Source organism: Phalacrocorax carbo, chromosome 1 (genome assembly GCF_963921805.1).
Source record: "Phalacrocorax carbo chromosome 1, bPhaCar2.1, whole genome shotgun sequence".
NCBI lineage: Eukaryota > Metazoa > Chordata > Aves > Suliformes > Phalacrocoracidae > Phalacrocorax > Phalacrocorax carbo.
The window spans coordinates 27,427,477-27,442,891 of NC_087513.1; the positions used below are offsets into that span (position 1 = coordinate 27,427,477).

Sequence of the window (15,415 nt, forward strand, 5' to 3'; positions counted from 1 at the left end):
CAGCCGTGCTTTGAAGTCAGAGTGCAATCACATGCATCTCTGTGCATCTTTGAGGGCTCAGTGTGCAGGTTTAGTAGTTGAGCTGAGAACAGGGGGTAACTTAAGAGAGGTAGGCACTGCAGTTAGGAAAGAGTTATAGTGCAGAGTAAATGTGTTGTATGCTGATACTGCACACACAGTTGCCTGATGTGCCTTTTGTGACAGTGATATGGCAGCCAAAGCAACAGTCTGATTTTAGCTAGTTAGTTGTTTGCTCAGAGGCTTTGGTACAGCTAATCAGTACCTCGGATTGGAAGATCTCAGCAGTGACTTGCAGGAGAAGCTGCTGCTTCTGGCAGGTGTTACTGTGTGGGTTTTTGAGTTAAGTACAGCAAGTACTTGGCAATTGCATCTCAAGAAGAAGCCCTGGGCTGCAGCATAGCTCCTGGTGGTCCATCATAAGCAAAAGGGAATCAGCTGAAGTTTTTGGGTCTTGTATGGGTCAACCCTTCAATGCCTTTTTCTGAAAAGACTCTGAGTCAAAACTTTCATGATACTCTGAAGATATGCTGGTTTATCAGAGTAGCTCAGCTTCCTAGGCTGCCTATCCTGAAGACTGGACTTTCGCAGCCAGCTAGCTAATTGTCCTGAAAACACCTAAAACTGCCTAGATTTGTAGGAGGCACAAGGAGAGCACGGTAAGCATGTACTTTAGTAATGTGGGTTGTGTGCCAGAGTGTTGCCAGTCGGTACTTGTTTATGCTGCTGGAGATGGGGGACACAGTTTAAGGTGGATTGAGTGGGTTTTGTGCATACTCCAGCTGCCTGAGTCAAGGTCCCCGATGACATTTATGGAAAGAGCTGCTGAATGTTTCTCTTTTTTTGTTACTACCTTCTCTTTCACAGTGGCTGATTAAGTCAGTCATCAGGTCTTAGCAGACCCTGGTATGAATTTTGGCTAGTTTTTGCATTTTAAGTTCATCTTGTCTAGAAAGCTTTGTTTCTGGAAGCCTCTGGAAAGGTTTACCTCTGTGTGTCATGCTGTTATCAGTGTTAAAACTGGACAAATAAAGTAACACACTAAAAAACCCAAGAGACAAGGCAGTCTACATACAATAGAACACTTCGATAGTTTTGGCATGACAACGCCCAGTGCTGAAAAGCTTACCTGAGAGGAATTTGGTGGACAGTCTGCCTGCTTACTGTAGCCCCTGCACATTATACTAGTCATGAGGGTTGCAGGCCCACCTATGCCCCCTTAGTGCTTGTGGGTGTGATAAATGTCATAAATGACCACCAGATGCAATTGTGTTTCAGAGCTTCATTGTGTCTTCCAGGGACCAGAAGAGTTGACATAGTTGGAAATAGATGTAAATAATAGGAAATGGGGGTAGTAATGGCTAAAGTGTGTGCATTGTTCATATGAATATCTCAGTTCTGCTCCTTAGGATTTCTAAAAGTAAAGTCCTGCACCAGGGATGTAGCAAGTATCACATCTACAGGCCCTTTCCATAGAGTTGGTCCTGTATCCTACAGGACCTTCCAAAAAAAATGCACTTGGGATGGTATTAGTTTGGAACAGACAGTTTTTCAGAGGTGATCTAAGCAAAGCCTTCAGCCTTGCTGAAAGGCATGGGCAAAACTCAGCAGAGAGTTGGAAGCAGTGTAGGCACTGTGCCAGGTAGTCATGAATCTGGGGTCAGAGCTAATCGCTAAGAGAGATTTACCCTGTCAGATGCCTGTCAGAGTGAACTCTAGAGGTTGCCATTGCTTAGCTTGTAGCTGCTGGGTCATCAGCTCAAGTGCTCTTGGAAGTGCATGCAGCCAGCCTGCTGTTTCCCTGTGGTCTCCCAGTGGGCTTGTTTTGCAGCTACTCAGGCATCAGCAGTTCTCTTCCAGAATAGGGCTGTGGCGGAAGGAGAAGCAGAGGCTTTTCAGTTTGGAAAGCTGATAGTGACCTTCAGATTTGTCATACTTCCTAGTGCTTGGTAGTAGCAGCTTGTAGATGATCAGGAACTCTTTCAAAACCAGTTCTGGTTAGCTTTCAGATATCAGTCATTTCTTCAGAGGTGAAGGATCCTGCATACTTATTGGGAATTTCTCAAAAAGTGGTTGTAGTTGCTCTTGAGGGACCCTTCTGTTGATGCTTCAGTCTGTTCTCTGTCTGTAGCAAGAAATTACAAGTTCTTTGAAGTTTTGTGTTTTTCTTGTCCTCATCCTTGTTGCCATGGAGGAGGCTGCCCTGTAACTAGAAGTATCTGCATTACAAATTGCTGTGTGTCTGCATCTCATGTCACTGCATTTGGGTACCACTCCCTTTCCATCCCCACCCCCACCTAGCCAGTGAGCTGCTGTGCTCCTGTCTGTCAGCAAGGTACCAAAACAATTGCAAGTTTGGTTGAGGAGAAGGACCTACCCATAGTGATGTGGCTCAAAACTAGTGTCGGCATATCCCTCAGTTCTTGAGGAACTGCAGGATTTTTATTGCATCACCTTCAAGGGAGGAAGGTACTGGCTGTTTTCTAGCTTGTCTGTTGGGACAGGTCTCCTGCAGAGCAGCAGGCACTTTGCTGCATAGAGCAAATCTTGTGCTGCTTTGTGCCTGTGATTCAGGGGGAAGCACATGAAAGGACTTTCTGGGTGATTGTGTCTTTGGGTACAAATAGACTGGTTAACTGACATCAGACCTAATATGTCCTGTGGTTTGAAGGAGCCCTTTTCTTCCTGGCAAGGCTTTAACTTGAAGAAAAAAGTTTAATTTTCTTATGCTGGTCATGTGTTGTGGAAACACAGTACTCCCTCCTTGGAAAGGATTTCCTCTGTAGTAGGCTTTTTATGATTATGATAGTTATACATGTCAGGAAGGTCAAACATTACTTTCCTGTAGTCAGGATTATGGTATGCTGCTGTCTGGTTTGTCTGGTTGTTATCAGAGGTACTTTGGTGTGTGTTCTTGTGTTTGCTGCAGTAGTAAACAAGCTAGAGGAAAAAGCAAATTCTCGAAGTGCAGGGAAACAATAACATTCTTGCTATAAAACCCATCTCCTACATCTCTGATACACTTCTGGCACGTGAACGATCATGAAACTTAGAGGTTTACTTGCCATAGACCTTAGATTGCCAAGCTTTGGAGTCTGTTGCTGTGGCATGTGTGTAGCCCTGTTGGAGGCAGTGACCAATGCCTGGGCACAGGAATCTTTGCAGATTCAGTTCTACAGTGAAGGAAATGTCACCTTACTAAGCGGATGCTGTGGAGGGTTTTGCTAGCCAGCCTCAGGCATTTGGTGTGCAACTGCTGTTACTGGTAATGGAATATGAAATCTTTTCTTAAGCTTGCATTTTGCAAAGTGAAACTTGTGGCCATATCCATTTATCTCAGCCTGTAACAATTTTTTTCATTGTCTGTCTCCGTTAATTTAATATATTTTATTTTTAGGACACCTCTGCATCTCGCTTGTGCGAACGGCCATGTGGATGTTGTTACATATCTAGTAGAAAACAAGTGTAAGCTAAATCTTTTTGACAGTGATAACAGATCACCACTGATGAAGGTATGTGGAATATGTTATGTTCTTGCAAGTGGAGCTTATTGATTATGCACTAAATGATCTGCATCTTGCAGGATTCTTTACACAGACCTGTGTAGAAACATGCATATTGTAATTAGTGTGCAATAGGCATATGTTAGCTAATCTCTGAATGTGCTCTTATTTTCCAGCATGCAGAAGCTGGGGCAATTGTAGCAGAGTAAAATGCAAATGCTGGAATTTTTTCCATTTTGTGTGTTGTTCCCAGGCAGTACAGTGCCAGCAAGAAAAATGTGTGGCTATTCTGCTAGAGCATGGTGCTGACCCGAATCTGGCAGATGTAGATGGCAACACTGCCCTTCACCTTGCTGTCCTATCTCCTAATACATCTGTAGCGGGGCTGTTAATTGAGCATAATGCCAATATTGATGCCCAGAATAAGGTAAACTTTTATATATGTTAAGGAAGTTTTTTTTAAAAAGTTGCATTAACGCTTGTCTTTAAGGTATTTTTGACTTTGACTTTTAACTTGATGTATTCATCTGTCCTTTCAGGAGGGATATACCCCACTTATTCTTGCTATCTCTGAACATCAAGAAGAGATGGCGGAGTTTCTTCTTAAGAAAGGAGCTGACGTGCATGCTCGAGATCAGTGTGAAAGGTGGGGGTTTGTAAAAACTCTCCATGGGTGTCTCTAGTATTCCTTGGGTTGGATTGATGAGAGGCATGGGAATGAGCTCTGAAAAAAAAAACAGGGAGGCACACAGAAGGAGCTACTTCTGTGTGACTTGTGAAAGCAGGTCTACACTTGGCTGCTCTCGTGCCTCAGTGGATGCTTTTCGCATTGAGGATTGCAAGAAGGCATTGTCTGTGGTGGCCCTTCTGGCAGGGAAAGTGCCATTAGCTTAGCACATTCAGTGCCTCAATTTGGAAAACACCCTTCTGCATAGCAGCATAGTTTGTATGTAAGCATTGTCTATGTGGAAGCTTTATCTAAACATATAAAGGTTGAACATTTAATTGTTTTGGCTCCCTGTCCCATTTCATTGTTGCTTTTAATACTTAATGAAAACTGCTTTTTCTTCTGTTCATTTTAAAGTAGAGAGCAAACAGGACTAAAAATAACTGCAGTGTCTGTGTAAAATGATCTATTTCATATCGTATTTTGGATTTTTCAGAACCCCACTTATGACTGCTGCTTCTGGTGGGGAGCTTAAGTTAATAAAAGTTCTTCTTCGCTATGGTGCTGATGTTTCCCATAAAGACACTAATGGATGGACAGCTGAGGATTATGCTGTTATTCATGGATATTCTAGGTAAATTTTAAAGTTTATCATTAGAATAAGTTGCCAGTTATCAGTGTGGCTTTTGAACACTTTTGGTAACAGCACCAAGGTTTAGTGGTGTGTTGAGATCTGTCTTGAAGCTGTGCTCAATGAAGTCTTCTGATATGCAGCATTCCTGTGTCTAGAGTTAATTTGGAAGTTGAGGAAAATTTCCACCCAGAATGCTCTTATATCTCAAGTTTTGTTGCTAAGCTCACATCTGACCAGTATAAACTCTAAAAAGTGTCTGTAGCCTGCAGTTATCCAGAGGTGGAACTTAGCAAGCTGAAATGCATGTAAACCCTCTCCCCAGACCAACACCATTGTCCTTACTGACTTTCACTACAACGACCAGGAACTAGCAGCCTTTTGTTTCACAGATCTAACTGATACCCCTTTGGTTAAAATCTTAAGCAGTTTTACTCCTCTTATGCATAGCTTTGTACCTGTGGGTGTTCCTTCTCTAAGGTGGTTATGTGTGCTTAAAAGCTAGGCTGAAAAAAATGTACCAAGCAGGAGTTAATAACCTTGTGGGTATGAATATGCATCTATAGAGTGAACATGACTGTAGTGTATATTGAAATGTGTAACAGTCATGCAATAAGTGCTGTGTGTATTATCCTTAGCAAATACATAGAAGTATATGAATTCATGTGGCTATGAATATGTGTAGGATGGATAATAAGTGGATGTTAACTATTCTATTAAATGGTATATGCAACTATGTGGTTATTTTTACCCAATATATTTCCTCTCTTTCTCTGTATAGTCTTAGTAAACAACTGGCAGACTACGCAGACTGGGAAAACACAGGAGAAGCTTCTGCAGATGGTGCACAAGGCACCATCACGGTATTTAGCACTCCTAACCGGGCAGGAGCTGCTGGCTTTACATTGGGTGCACCAGCTGTGGACAGAGGAGGTAGGATTCTTAACCATGGAGGAGCTCATGAGGAAAATCACTAGCCTTTTTCTTTTAGGTGGTTTGTTTTGGTAAAGCTTATTGTGTTTGCCATTGACTTTAGCTGAGGCATCAGATGGAGTAAGACAAGAAGTTTTGTGAATGTGCTTATTTGTTGCTAGTTGGAGGTGCTCTGTCAGGCTGTGAAGGCAGTTGTGATTTGTGTGCTATGTGTCCACTTACATGGTTGTTGCCTTCTGCCCATCAGATTGCCCATCTGTATAGGTTTCCCTACAGAATGAGAGAGAAGGGGGACAGCGAAGAACTAGACCAGGGTGTTTTTGTTTTTCAGGTGTGTACTTTTACCTATAGACGGCCATTCAGATTGTGAAAATCCAATTGCAAAAGCAGTAGGTTCATCCTGAGTAGTTGTTGTTCATCTTTCTGTAGTTGGGAAGCAACAGATAAGTTAGCAGGAAGATACATGTCTTGTTGATTTCCATTGAGTTTGTGTCTCTTTGTTTTAATAGTTTCACCTGGACTAAGCTCCTTTTGGTGAATCATCTTATTTCTCAGCATCAGTTACAATTGTTTCCATGTAGGTGATATAGAGAAATATTTAGGAAAAATTGTCTTGGAAAAGTAACTTTGTTAGCAACAGCAATGCAGTGTCTTTGTATACTGTATCTTCTTGGACATAGTTTGATTTACAATAGAAATAATGCTTTTCTTCCACTGTCAGTAATTTTATGAAATACACTTTAAAAAAATCCATATTACTTTGTGATCTAGAAAAACAATTAAATTGCCTTGTGATCAAAAAACTGACTCCTTCAGTAAGTTTGTAGAATCCAGTATATGCTTGAGTTCACACAGCCCTAGAGGAATCTTAGAAAATCGATATTTTAATATTAATAAAATTATCTTGTCCTTTTTATCTCAGGCCCTACAGTAGGAGATTTTATTCTTTCTGGTTTTTTTAAGCATGTTGTATCAGAACTGTGTGGCAAACTGTGGGCAGCAGACAGTGTTCAAACATAGTTCATTACTCCTTTTTTAAATGTGTCAAGAAATATGAGCAAAACATGGAGTATTTTTCCTCATTGACACCTCCCAGATATGGGAATTTAATTTAGAAACAAACTTTGTTCCTTTGACTTGGGAGCAGTTGCTTTGAACCAGTTAAGAGATTTTTAAAGTTTCTTTATAGATTGAAGGAAGATTTTTTTTTTTTTTCCTTCTTTTGGAAAGGCCTTGGTACAGGTAGTTTAATCAGCAAAATGTTGCTTTCACCCAAACAGCACTCTGTTACTGCCTCCTGTGCACATAGATAATTTCTGTGCTACCACCTTGTAATGGCTGACAGGCGAGGGTTATTTTAAAGTATGTAGCTTGAAGAATAATACTGTTGTGTGATTCCAAAACTGACATACCCTCAGTGAAATATGGGTTCTTGAAACAAATAATTTGCCCCATTCCTTGAAAATTATAATACTACTAATATAAGTCCCCAGTATTATGGGACATCTTTATTTCTTATCCTCATTTGAAGAGGCATAGTAAATGTAAAGAGAATGTTATGTGGGTTAAGGACTTGGGAGGAGAAAGACTGCTCTGTTCTCAGTCTGCTTCTAGTAGGGCTTGTTTTTCTTCTGAGTAGTGTGAATCCCTTTCTTCTTGTACCCAGTGTCTTAAAAGAGGACCCCAGCATGTTGAGCAAGAGATTAGTAGCATATAGGGAACACTTATGGGCATTAATTCTGCAGTTTCTGGCTTGCACCCACAAAGCACAGGTCCTGAGAGTCCCTTTGATATGCTGCAGTAAAAGCCTTTGAAGCCTCTGTTAGAGGAGAAGCTGGGATGATCTTGAGAGACCAGAGAATCACCCACTTCAGAATTATTTTATTTTCTTTTGCTCTTCTTTACTATTTTTATGGCATCTTCAATGTTGTTCTTATTCCTTTTGCTGCTTTTGCACTTGTTGCACACTTTTCAAAATATTCTCCTCTAATGAGCAAGTTGACTCATGCTTATTTGAATGTTTACTTTTTGTCCAAACATGAACCTTTTTATTAATCACAGATACGTTTGCAAAAACTCTGAAGGAATGGCTTCCAGCCCTAGCATATTGAATGACAGGCTTTTTAGAGTTGAAGTTGGAATTTCTTTGGCAAAAAACAATAATGCAATTTTTCTAAAGGCAAAGATTCAGATTTCTAGTATGTCTGCACTTGCGGTTTTTTTAGCTGCTGCACTGCATATTAGCGTATTGTTCCTTCAGTGTTTCCCTGAGTCCCTAGAGAAACTGTTAGGTTCTCCTCTTCCAAAACCTCTATGATAAATGAGTGCTTTAGTGTGATTTACATTTCCTGAGGTCAGGAAAAGTTGTCCTGTATCACTTCTTAAGAAAAGAGAAATGGGAAGGGATGAGAAACCATCTTGATGTCCTTTCTTAACACTTTAAGTGTATGTTTTTGATAGGATTCCTTTTGCCACATCCATTACATGTATTTTTGGTAAGATCAATATAAGCAGAACTCTCTTCTGCTCTAAGACAAATGTTACGGCCTTATCACAAAGAAATTTGGTGTCAGGTAGCTGCAATAACAGAACCACACCATTTGTTGACTTAAAATATAACATTTTACTATGTAGGATGGGTAAAGCAGGTTGAATAATGGTTTATGTTCTAAAACTTCTGTTCCACAACACACAGATATGCATGCACAAAAACACACATGCATGACACTCGTACCAGTCAATGCCATTTTGGTCCAGTTGTGGCCTGCTCTATAGTGCTGGGGGAACCGGGTATTCATCCTGACTGCTTGTCATGTCTGCGTTCTGGCTAGTGGCATAGCTTCTGTATATGAACTGCTCCACATAGACAAATCAATATAAGCAGGACTCTCTTATCTTCAGACTGAGGTAGGAGGGGCCTATGTTTGCATCAGGCACCAACTGACACAACTTTTAAGGTGAGCTGGTTTGAGACAAGTTTCTGGGTTGCTTTTTTTAGTGAGGGATAACAAACGTGCTTAAACTGTAATTTTAGATGAGTGACTGTAAATAGCATAATGGCTAGAAGTTGTGTGATGGTGGAGCCAAGATTTCCTTCAAAATTTCTACATAGTGTATCTCCAAAGTTTAGTTGTTGACACCTAAGGTTTTTGGGGATACTTAGGGGGAGGGATTTTAAGTACGCTGTCTCTATAAAGCATTGTACAAACATAAAGGAATTGCATTTGCAGTCTGTGTTAGATGAGGACTAATCAAGTTGTCAGTATAAAGTTGGCAGTAGATTTCTGATAATCTGTTGCAGTATTTAAAAATATTGGAATATGTGTATTACATGGAGCAAGTAAATTAAGTTATGCTGTTTGACACTGCCTCTTGAGAGTAGAGTTCTGTCGATTGTGATTGATTTTTGTTTTTAGCACTTATAACTGTAGAGTAGGCTGATAGTCACAGTACATTCTCCCATTGCTGTAGCTTTGATGTGCTGCTTGTGTTTTCCAAATTTCTGGGAAATCAAATTTATTCTGATGTCATTGTTTCGTCTGTCCTTTCCATGCCTTTTCCTAAATGGATATAGGAATGCAACAATCTCCTAACCAGACATCAAGAACAGGAAAATCAAGGAAAGGTATTCTGTACAGTAGCATTTAAAATATGAAATGTTGTATGATATACAAATACTAAAACATCTATGATGGTTTTTTATCCTGGAGGGCCCTATTTTGATGGTTTTGGTTTTATAAATTAGATCTGAGAGCAGGCTTTGGGTACTTTTTATTTGCTTGCATGTTTTGCACGAGTCCTTTATTATTGAGTTGAGTGTTTGCTTTGTGTCATTAGTGATAGCAAATAATTTTTTAAAAAAAAATATGTTCTTCTGTTGCTCCAAAATGGAAATGAACTTCAATTAAAGTGGAAACAAGCAGTCCTCAGAAACTGCTTTTCTAGATCCCATTTCTATGGTAGGGCATCAAGGTCTGTCTGAAAGCTATCTCATGAACTTCCTCTACTGCCTTCTAAAGGTCAATTCAACCTGGTTTGGACGATTGCTTAAAGTTGTTATAAGTTGAAAGCAAAAGTTCAGATAACTTACTTAGCTGTTTTGATTAATTATAACTGTACTAATTGAAAATATAACTGAAGTCACTAGTCATGAGTTTATAACTAACTACTTCACCCTGTCCACCCAGCTCTAAGAGACAGGTTTTCATTCTGCTTGGGAGATTAGCAGGTAGATTAGACTGTGGGTAATGAGTGAGTTAACAAAAAACAGCAGTATGTAAAACTAATCAGTATTTTAAAATATTATGTGTTTGTAATAGGAAACATTAAAAATCAGAGACTGTGTTGGTATTTGAACTGTTTTAGCTTGTCCTTGCACTGGAAGTTTCAGCCTCTAGGTTTTGTCTACATGGCATATCTACACTGAATATGTATACTGTATTTCATTGTCTGAAAGCCCTATTCAGGTCAAGAGATGTACTCAAAGTTCCCACATAAACCCTGTGTTTAGGACAGACAAAATTCCCATGGTCATCTGTGGCTTACTGGTAGTAGAAGAGATGTCTTCAGGCATGGTATGCCTTTGTTTTCTTTTCCGTGTAATGGTTTTGTCCAAGACCTCAGTTTGGTTGTCAACACGTGACTTTATGGAAGGTCACCTATCTCCTGTTTACAAGCAACTTCATTTTGTTATGATAGTTAACAAGAACTAGTTATTGAGAACTTGAGGAATGCTAAAATAGCTACTATGTGGAGGTTATTAGTATGTTTTTTCCCTTCTGTCTTGGGAATTGAAGAACCCTTTTATTTCATCTTTGTTGATAGTTGAGAGGTTTTAGCACTCTTCAGGCTGGGTTCCTGAAGTTAGGATTTTATTAGTACATTGGTCATGTCCTAGAGTGCACTCTCGTTGAGTTTGTAAATGGCCCCAAACTGGGGAGATCAATAGGTATGCTTCAGGGCATTCAGAGGGACCTTGGCAAGCTAGGGAAATGGACTGTCAGACTTGTTTCATGAAATTCAGCAAGAGCAAATGCCAAGTCCTGCATGTGGAAAGGAACTACTCCTCGCAACAAAACATGCTGGGACTGCCTGGCTGGAGAGCTGCTTTGCTGAGAAAGCCCAGAGGGTCTTGGCAGAGCGTGAGCTGAGCAGGAGCCAGGAGGATGCCCTGGCAACTGAGAAGGTCAGCAGTGTCCTGGGCTGTACTAAGACCAGCGTAGTCAAGAGATTGAGGAAAGTCATTGTCCACACCTTCTTGGCACTCACTGGATTGTGTCCAGCTGTCTGGATATAATTCTGAGCCCCCAGTGCAAGACAGATAGGTCTTTCAACTGTGAGCAAGTTCAGTGGAGGGCTGTCAAACTCCACTGAGGAGAATCTGAGGAAACTGGGCGTGTTCTGCTTAGAGAACAGATGACTTTGAAGGGGACCTAGCAAGCAGCTTCTGGTACACTTGAGGAGAAAACAATGCCAGGTGCTTCCCAGTGGTGCATGACAGGAGATGGAGATACAAAAGGCGTGAATGCAAACGAGAGTTTCTAACTTGATGTGAGTAGCTTCACCATGATAAGGACAGTAAAACAGATTGTACAGTGTTCTTCCTTGGAGGTGTTCAAAACCAGACTGGATAAAGCCCTAAGCAACCTTATCTGACCTCATAGCTGAGCCTGCTTTGAGGAGGCAGTTGGCTAAGAGACTTCCTGAGGTCCCTTCTGACCTGATTTATCCTCTGATTCTACATGCGAGTTGCCTTCGTAACACTGATGAAAGCTTGAAGTGTAGTACAGAATGCCCTGGTTATGCCCCTTTTGTCTGTTGAATACTGGTTTTGGTGCAGTGTAAAGAACTGCTGGTGATTCTTCTACCTGAGGATAAGCTTTAGATCTTGATTATGCTTTGTGATTTTCTTTATCTTTTCACTATAATCTGACTGGGTAGAGCAGCAGATAGTGTAGTATATAACATAATGTTAGACAAACCTTTACATAAAATAGTAAAAATGTCTGCATGTGATGTGTACTCCTGTGTGTAATATGAGTATTTTGGAGGTTCATTTACTTACTGTCTTGCTAAACCGCCACCATTTTAACTGTCTACTGACATAGCATATTCATGCTATGCTTTATTTTTTTTTAAGTTTAGAGACATTTCTTAAATGCCTAGGTATTCTAGTCCAAAGGAGATACAACTCTGGTCTTTTTGTTTTCTTTTTTTTAATTCAATTTGGCTTGAAAAAAGCAGTTGTTTTGGAAACATGTTCATTCATGCTGTCTTGTGTTGAATTGACTACCCAAAGTTTCATTCTGTTATGACCTGTAGAGTTGTCCATGTTAAATGTTTATATGTACCAGTTAACTTTTAGCACACCAAATCTAATTTCAACATATCAATTAATGTTTGAACAGCAATAGATGACTTTTCCCAAGGAGACTCAATAAGGTGAGACTTTAAAAATACCTAACGCTTACCTGAGGAGTGATTTGATAGACACAGTACTCATTTTGCTTTGCTTTTTAAGAAGCTCTGAGAAGGAGGGGAGTGATGACAGTTGGCATACTTCAGAGGAAGAAGAACTTGATTTTGCCCCCAAGGTATGGTGCCTTTATGGGAAAAATGTCCTGTAAAAATAAGTTATTTGAAGGCAGGTTTTCTCTGGGATTGAAAGAAACTGCAGTTCCAGCCACTATTGTTTTCTCCTTAGAAGCAGCCTCTGGCCTGCCAGCCTTTCTTCTGCTGTGAGTTTTTGCTAAAAGACCTGTAGCTGTGGCAGAGCATGCAGTAGATTTGTGGTTTGGGGCAAAAGAGCAATAGGTGACGAGATAAACACCACAATGTTTTATTTGGTCTTGCTCATTTGAGTCAGACTTGCAGACCCTAAAAGTTAAGACACTATTAAAACCTATTCTGTCCTTCTCCAAACATTGTTATTGTTACCTGTAAATTTGTGATAGAATCCTAACTGATAAAGAAAAAGGGCTCAAGATCTACTGAAATCCTTCATCACCTAGTTCTCCTTTCCTCGTCAGATTCCTCGAGAACGCTCAATGGATGAGTTACTCAAATGGGTCATCTTTTTTTTTTCTATGGGATGGCATTCCATGCTTGCATGTAATCTCAAACTGCATGTTTTCCCTCTCTTTTTGAATGCTCAAATAGGATTTTTTGTCAGCTGCAAGCTCTCATGCCTACTCTTTTTACTGATGTTCTGAAGGGTTATCAACTTCTGCAGTGATGTCTGGAGTATCTATTCTGTTGTGCTGCAATTCTGCAGTGACAAGGAACCTTATTGTGGTAGTTAAACCCACTCAGTAGTACTGCAGATGCAAGCATGTTTAGTTTTAACAGACTTGTTTTCTTACACTGATTTAAATAGAAATTATGCATTTTTCTGGCATGGTTTTGAAATTTAGGGAGGTTTTGCTAAGTGTCCTTGCAGAGATTAATCTGTGCATTAAGTCTAGGGATCTGTACAGTTACTCGTGTTGTGCCCATTTGCACATAACCATCCTGAAACTACAATCTTAAATATAGTTGAATTTTGCTTAAGTATTACAAATATTAAAAACAGATAAAGATAGCTTTTTAATCAATTTGCAGAAGGCTGCCTGTACAGTGTTTTGGGGTGAAGTACTCACTGAATTGCATATGTGAGGAGTGTTTGTGTAGTTAGAACTACAGGATGGAGCCAGCACCTGAGCACTATCAAAAGGACAGCCTGATTATATTTACTGTTCAAGATTTGATGTGAACAAGGGATTTCTTGTTATTGCTGTTTATTAAAAAAATGGTTTTGCTTAAATAAATCTTTATTTTCAGAAGCTGCAGAAGCCAAACTTGACACTGTTAATGAATGCTTCCCAGCAGTTCAGGAGAAACAGTAAGCTATTTGGCAAAGATTGCATGATATACTGATATATAAAAGTAGACTTGCTAAGTAGGGGTTTTTTATAATTTTCTTTTGCTATAGTAAATAAGAAAAGTAGCATTTTGAAAACACAGCACTTAGTCACTTCAGAAAAAAGTAAGTCATACAGTTAAAATGAAGATATTAATCCCCTCCTAAGCCTTTGTCCCTGGTCAAGTCCTTCCTCCATCCTGCCCATCCCTTACCTGGCTCCTTTTCCAGAAATTCCCAGATTAATCCTCTCCTGTGCATTAGTCTGGTAACATGCCTATTGCTATTTACATAACTCCTTTTGTTCACATGCATTTTTCCTTTTCTTGTGATTTAAGATTGTGGTGATGGTTCTAGAATTGAAAGTCCTAAGTCACCAAAGAAAAGCCTCAAACAAAGAATCCCATCACATGCAAACCTGAACAAAGGGGATTGTGGACAACTGTTGAACCAAGATGTCTCAGATGCAAGCAACCTGGAGGAAGAAGAATTGGAGGAGGAGGAAGATGATGAAAATGACAATGGAGAAGATGATGAAGATTATGAGGAGGAAGAGGAAGAAGAAGAGGAAGTTCTTACTCAAGATGAAAAGGAGGAGGAAGATCTGGAAGATGAAGAAACTCAATCTAATATCATACTGGAGGAGGAGCAGGGGATAAAAACAGAACCTAGAGGGGAAATTAATCAGAAATTGGAGTATTTTAGTAACACTAAGTATGAAGTGGAAGCTCAGTGTGGAACTGGAGATGTCTGTGATGATGATCATAGAATAAGTCAAGAACTCGATGAAAAGGTGGAGGAACCTATTGATACTCCTGTGACTTTTATAGCTGGGTGTTATGAAAAGTTACAAGAAAATATAACAACCATGTCTCCAAAGATAATGAATAATGAAGTATCTTGCAAGTCAGTACCAAAACAAGCTGTCTTTCAAAATCTAAATAATTTGCAAGATACACAAGGAAGCTGGAACAGGAAAAGTATGACTCAGGAGAAGTTTCACAGAAATGCTGACTCCTGTTTTGCAGACTCTGAAATGAAAAAAGAGATGCCTCAGCTTTTCTCAGGTAGTTGTCTTAAGGAGAAGAAGCCAAGCTTTGGTGATGGCTTTGAAAGTGGTAATAATTCTTGGGCAAAAAACCCAAAGCTTGAAAGTCAAAAAATGAACTCTGTCATTCTTGAACATGTAGATGATGAAGATACTGAAGAAGAGCAATATGAAGAAGTAGATGATAAAGTCTGTGAAGCACTGAAACAAGAAAGTGAAAACTTGCACTTAAATAGGCATGAAGAAAATTTAAAAGCAGCATTTCACTCAAGCACCAGAGTAAGTATATAGGGATGATTGAATCACAAGGGTATTTTCTAAGGGTAACATAGGTAAGAAACAAATGGTAAACTGGGTTTCTGTTAATACATTCTGTATATCCATCTTTTGATCATCCATTTTTCATATTAGAAAATGTCTTACTCCTAGCCAAAGCAGTTTTTTAGGTATAAGATCAGCAGTATTTTCAATACTTTTTTTCTGTTGATTACAGTGTTTTTGCAGGAAAAAAAATAGGCAGTAGACGTTTTCTGGAATCAATTAAACTTGTATCAGTTGTATGTACAGATTTTATCTGTGAAGATTTACTGCCATTTAGTAAACTTTATGGTGTGATGGCTGCAAGTAAGAAAGCAAAAAGAAGTTTGAATAAGATTGAGAGCAGGAAGCTAGTGATTTTCCTTGGAGCAAAATAGGGGAAAAGAAGGATGTAACTTAA

The 15,415-nt window shown here is 39.6% G+C and overlaps 1 protein-coding gene across 2 annotated transcripts in view; it reads left to right on the forward strand.

Annotated features, from left to right (window-relative positions):
* Positions 1 to 15,415, forward strand: part of LOC104048328 (ankyrin repeat domain-containing protein 26) — a 59,124-nt gene that overhangs the window by 850 nt on the left and 42,859 nt on the right. The window contains exons 2-10 of one of the 2 annotated variants that reach the window (XM_064446737.1): positions 3,416 to 3,530; positions 3,775 to 3,948; positions 4,061 to 4,167; positions 4,685 to 4,822; positions 5,601 to 5,752; positions 12,160 to 12,193; positions 12,273 to 12,345; positions 13,571 to 13,631; positions 13,988 to 14,976. In XM_064446737.1, coding sequence (XP_064302807.1) covers positions 3,416 to 3,530; positions 3,775 to 3,948; positions 4,061 to 4,167; positions 4,685 to 4,822; positions 5,601 to 5,752; positions 12,160 to 12,193; positions 12,273 to 12,345; positions 13,571 to 13,631; positions 13,988 to 14,976 — 1,843 coding nt within the window. The remainder of the gene's footprint in view (positions 1 to 3,415; positions 3,531 to 3,774; positions 3,949 to 4,060; positions 4,168 to 4,684; positions 4,823 to 5,600; positions 5,753 to 12,159; positions 12,194 to 12,272; positions 12,346 to 13,570; positions 13,632 to 13,987; positions 14,977 to 15,415) is intronic. The other variant, XM_064446747.1, reaches the window with a different exon arrangement.